Source organism: Syzygium oleosum, unplaced genomic scaffold (genome assembly GCF_021117445.2).
Source record: "Syzygium oleosum isolate NSW1041296 unplaced genomic scaffold, Sole_v2.1 Sole_v2.27, whole genome shotgun sequence".
Classification (NCBI taxonomy): Eukaryota; Viridiplantae; Streptophyta; class Magnoliopsida; order Myrtales; family Myrtaceae; genus Syzygium; species Syzygium oleosum.
The window spans coordinates 1,953,206-1,959,147 of NW_026607511.1; the positions used below are offsets into that span (position 1 = coordinate 1,953,206).

Genomic DNA, 5,942 nt, shown 5'->3' on the forward strand with positions numbered 1-5,942 from the left:
CAAGCTTTGTGACTCTTCAAAGCTTTGCTGATGAAGATAGTGGAGCACCAATTATAACATGAACCTTTTCTAATGGAGATGGTGGCAATTAAAAAGTTCTATTTTCGTACATGAATATCTCTCTTATTGGCTTTCCCAGGAGGCATTATGTATTTTGTAGTTACGATTATAAGCTAGTCCAATTTTCGTCAAATGAATAGATCGCGGTTACCATAACAGAATATGTATATCCTCAAATTAGCAAGTCAATAGTGAAAGTGTAATTTTGGGTGTAATTTTGTTGTTAAAGTCTATGTAGATGTCCGTGATCAATGTGTGACCAAAATTACTCTCAATGACAGCCAAGTGTCCAAGCAAAAGAATCAATGCTGCTGTTTAGTAGTAGCTAAAGTTCTCCGTAACTATAATTTAGGCTCTGTTTGTTTCGCAAAAAATAAATGACTCGGAACATGTTTTCCTAAAAATGACTGCTCGTATCGTTCACATGATGTGTGGCGGGCGAGAAGAAGAGGTGCTCAGAGAAGAATAAGGAAATAGGAAAAAAAAAGTAGAAAAACAAAAGGAAGGAAGGAAAAAGAAAGAGGGCAAAAAAGAACAGGACACATCCCACCTGTGCAAATTTAATTTGCCAATGTGCCATACTCGCGGCGGCGGTAAGTCGATGTACTGGGTTGAAAGGAAAGAGAGAGAGGAAAGGGAAGCTAATCCTTCGGTTGTATTTGAGTTTTCACTGAAGGAGGTGAATTTAAAATTTAACAAACTCTAGGTTCCCAACCCTTTATGTATTATACACCCACTCATAACTTTAAGTGAATGAATTTCCAGTGGCAATCATACTATAAAAATGGAATTACATCAACCCCTTTAGAAGATAAGATAACTGCAATAAGAAGGTACTTAATAAACTGGTAAACATTAGTCAAGAGTTGATCTTGTCCACAAGAAGCATCTTTATTCAAGAAACCAAACAGATGTTACAAATACTAGAGACTGGAGTTCATCATCTTCATTGTCCCTCTTCACATTATTGTAAGAAATGATGACTTTACAAATGATATTATCAGGCAACATCTCTATCTCTAACTAGGAAGTGAATTTCAGGATTTCCGTATCCTGTTTAAGAAGAATCGTCTCAGCTTCATCCATGGTTATCCATGCATTGATTCCTCCGCTCTCTTCATCGTCGATAAGATAAATTGATTTGAAGTTCGATGGCGCGTTGCTGACGAGAACTGGCCTTCCCCACCCGAAGTCATTCTCATATAGCCCGAACCGGCACCAGCTAGTAAAACCAAACAGACTATCTTTGCCTCTGGCCGCGATTTTGACATATTCGGCTAGAGAATCGCCCACCATCGAGCATAACTCCTCCCCGTCTACTACTGTTGCGTACTTCGTTTTGGCATACGCTATCATGTCGCGCATTACATTCGCCATTCCATTGAACTCCAACTTGCTTTTGCCAGCCATTGGTTGACCAGATCGCGCCCACACATCAACAACAAGATTGCCACAAGAATTCGCGGGTATTGCCAGATTGATTTTCTCGCGCAAGTTAACTGGTATGCAGACTACGAAAGTCCTTTTTTCGCCATGTTTATTTCGGCAAATATTGAGGAAAGCCTTACCTATTAGTGCCGAAATAACCTCCACCCTTGAATGCTGGGAATCGTTGGCCATCGAATCCTTTGCATTGTCCCTAGCTAAGGCTTTCAGCTTCGATAAAGCATTAGCGCTGAACCTAAACCTACTCATGATGAGTTCCTTGTTGCCATTACGTTGTGGACCAGAGTTTGGAACCGCCAGCTCTTTCGCTGGGAGTAGAGATGACAACTCGAAACTTGGACAGGCTATCGTGTCTACATTACCTCGGCAAGCGGAAGCCCACAAATTGATGAACTTGGCCATGGTGTACATGTCGCCGATCTTGTGTGTAAAGCGCACGCTAATTGCTAATCCGCCACAATCGAACGCATTCACTTGAATCACAACCAACGGATTGCCTACTACGTTGGTCGGGTATTCCGACAAACGAATGAGGAAATCCCTGTCGGGGTCTCCATGGAGAAGCTTATCCATCTGGCCATCCACTTTGGCATGGATGAACTCCACTCCAAGGTCGTTACAGTCAACAAAACAACCATCATCCTCGATATATCTCCCTGCCATAGGATAAAAGAGTGTTAGGGTTTTGGAAAGTGACTCCTCCATTTGGTGAAGCCTTTGAGAAATATCAACTCCTGGGTTCTCAGCATTATCTCTATAGGAGAAGATAACGCCTATGTAAATTGGCTTCTGAAGCCGATCCAGTGATGTTAGCCTCCATTTTCGCCGATCGTGCTGCGTTGGCGCTGACGGTTTGACCAACTTCCTCCATTGTACTTCCACATTCATTCTTGGATTGCTTCACAAGACGTGTAGAAGTGCAACTATGGAAGATGTCTAGTGAAACAAGGATGGTGAATATGGTAGTGTGCAAGATCTGTCCAGTGCCAATGCGCGTTTTATAGAGCGCACCAAGACGATATTTTAGTCTTGGAATTAACATGCATCTTAAGACTGCATGTGAGACACTTTTCTTAGTTATATGTCCTTTTACTATCTCCCACATCAATATTTTTTTTAAGAACAATGTGAGGAACGATGGTATATATTATATCCATCCGAGGTACGATCTAATACTTAATACCTTCTAGACCTATCACATTTTTTGGCCATGTGCACCTCGCCCTGTTTTCACCTTCTTATAACATACATGCAGTATTAGTTTCAAAACGATCCGATATTAAATTCAGCTGATGAAGTATATTTGTGAATATTAAAGATTTCCTTATTAGAGAAAATTATTAGATATTAGGGATAGTATTTAATATTTCGTTATTTTCTAGTATAGCTAATATCCTTAATAGATTAGATTATTTCCTTTCCTATACATATTGTTCGGATATAAATATTTTTGATTCAAAAAAATTAAATGACAAGCCAATTGAGTAAAGATGTAGTTTTTTTTTATTGATTATCTCCTTCTCTCTTAAAGATCACAGATTATCTACAGCAGCATATTCTAAATTCAAGGAAAAATAAACCTTAAATTTACCTTTTCTTATTACTGGACAAATGAAAAATAAAAGATAAATAGTCGAAATTTAGTCACATCACTCATTTATTAAGCTCATTTTAGTAAAAAGAAGTTTGGGATAAATGTATCACACAGTACAAGTTTTGGGTAAATGTATCACATAGGTACAAGTTTGCGGTTTTTTGTGTTACAAAAAATAGTTTATGGTAAATGTGTTACAGTGAGTATAGTTTAGAATTTTTAGTGGTTTTTACCCAAAAAAAGAAAGAGGGAAAAATTAAAACGACAGAACACCACCGCACCTGTACAAAATTAATTTGCCAATGTGCCATCCTTTTTTAGTGGAGGTAAAGTTGAGATATAATTATATCGTCTTGAATTAAAATTTAAATCCATATAGTCAAATATATATTTTGGAGTGAAATGTCTTGATTTAGGATAAGGAAGGGGGACATATTAATTGAATTAAGTCTTAAAAGGAAATATTTGCTATTTTAAATTTTGTGCCTCAGCAATGGCCGACAACCGGCCCACATACGAGAGCTGATCGCCGGCGAGGCTCTACTGCTACGTTACCAATTTCCTGCCAAAATAGGCTAGAAACACTAAATTAACAAATCATTAAAAGGTTTATGATTAAATTGACACATTTGAAAGGTTTAGGACTAAATTGATCGTCGTACAATAAGTTTATGAGTTTTTGGACAATATTCCTCGTAGTACAGACTATGCAGCACAATCGTATTACAAAAACGCCACATGAGAAACAAAAGAACCGACTAACAAGACTTTCTTAGTGAACGTGGACCATGTGTGTGTTATACGCGCCATTTACATTAGATTGAGCCGCTAATGCCCATGAAATAATTTCAGATGATAAATAGTTTCCTAGCTAAGAACCGGCAACTATATGTTCTATTTCATTTTTGTATGACAATTGACTACTTACGCTTGGGCTGTGGAAAGTAGGAGAGTGTAAATTTTAATGGCGGTTTTGACTTTCAATTGCTAAATGACAAAATCCCATGTATTCATTTAAGTTAATTCAAGCAATTATCACAACTTGGTTCAAAGGTAACTAAGTGGAAAGATCAAAAGAAAACTCTCTCCCTAAAAAAATACTATAGACTATAGATATATACATGTTTGCTCTCTACTTTTTTGTTGTGAAGAATATACTTGTAAAACGAGATCAATCTACACGATATAATTTATTTACGCTATATTGTGGATTTGCATCTATATCATCGTCACTCCTTGCCATGTGCATATAGATATACAGGTTGTCAAGTTTCAGATTTTACATGAAAATGGAATTATCGTTACGGAAAGCAAGCAATCGAACAATATAACGGACGGAATAAAAAAATAAATCGGACATCAAATTTATATGGTTCGAAGGTCGTAGTGACCTATGTCAACGGGCAACGAATTCCACTGTAGATCAAGCGATATAATGAAGATTACAATCACACTAGAATCATTCAAATATTTTCGATGTTTTTTGACTTGCAATTACACTCAATATCTCACACAGTGATTAGTCACACGATTTTTCACAAAATAATCTCTCAATCTCGCAAAAATATTGATAGATATTATCACAAAATTTAATCGACTACAAACATGAGATCTTTGATGTAAAACTCTTTGTGCAGTTCTCGGAAACCCCACTCTGCAACGTTCACGGTGTGACTTGCAAAACACATGCAAGCTCGAATCTCCGACACAAGCCATTAAACAAATATATATTGTATAGCACCGCCGGAGGGATTTCCAAGTAAGACCAGTCAAAGAAGTCCTACCGAGAGAAAATAGGCAAGCGGATATCAGCATTTCCTTTTTTATGCTTTTTTTTCTTTATTGCGCTGACTTCTAATCGTAATCTGATTTGCTCGATTCAAGACATCGAGAAACAAAAACTTCAACTTTCGTGGGCTTTCCTTTCTTGTATAGCTTGACCGACTCCAGTAGCAAATAAAAAATAATGTGCCCATCTTTCTTTCTTTTCAATTTCCACGATCAAGAAACAATTTTATTCGGGCCGGATTCCCGTCCAACAGGCTCAAACTCAAGACTCATTATAACAATTAGGGTTAATATCACGAAAAACCCTAAATTTATACATTTATGACAAATTTATTTCAAATTAATTTTTTTACCATCAAAAACCCCAAACTGATATACCTGGAACTAATTTAGCCTTCATTAGTTTTCATTGAATTTTACATTCAAATTACTGAGTTAAATAACACGTGACAGTTAACGTATGTACCAGTTTGACGTTTTATCCTCTGTTTATCACAAGTGATTTCGTGATACTAATCCAATTCAACGAAAACTAATGGAGGAAAAATTTGTTACAGGTGTATTAGTTCGGAGTTTTTTGTTGTTACATGTATATCAGTTTGGGATTTTTTGTGGTATTAACCCTAACAATTATCAAAAGTTAATCTGCTTCACACTAAGTATATTCTATTCTAGCGAGCCATCAATTATTACTAGCTAATCAATTTGTTTCGTAAACACGGGAATTTTGACGTGTATTCGTCCATCACATGATTAATCAAGGGGCCATATGTACCAATGATCATTTAATTAAATGGTGGTGTGCTAATTCTATCTATGAATGTTCTTATATGACTTAGTTGTTGTTTGATGATGCCTCACATTTGATTTGGCTCTTCCCCCTCTTTCTTATGGAGATCGCCTCCACATGTTGACATAGATGAACAGGATGTCAAGTTTCTGATTTGATATTGAAATGGCAGTACCATAATTCAATGTGCTTCACATTTTTTTTGGTCGAAATGTGCTTCCCATTAAGTTTATTCTATTCTTTTGAAACTGTCGGTTAGTTTGG

General features: G+C 36.8%; 1 protein-coding gene across 1 annotated transcript; it reads right to left on the reverse strand.

The window, feature by feature from the left end:
- Positions 1–1,083: 1,083 nt before the first annotated feature.
- On the reverse strand, positions 1,084–2,394 carry LOC115663187 (acetyl-CoA-benzylalcohol acetyltransferase-like). Its single transcript, XM_030585215.2, has one exon. The coding sequence runs from the start codon at positions 2,392–2,394 to the stop codon at positions 1,084–1,086; it is 1,311 nt and encodes a 436-aa protein (XP_030441075.2).
- Positions 2,395–5,942: the final 3,548 nt, after the last annotated feature.

What these genes read in the sequence shown, in the direction of transcription:
- LOC115663187 (XM_030585215.2), bottom strand. Translation starts at nt 2,394, where the DNA reads ATGAATGTGGAAGTACAATGGAGGAAGTTGGTCAAACCGTCAGCGCCA.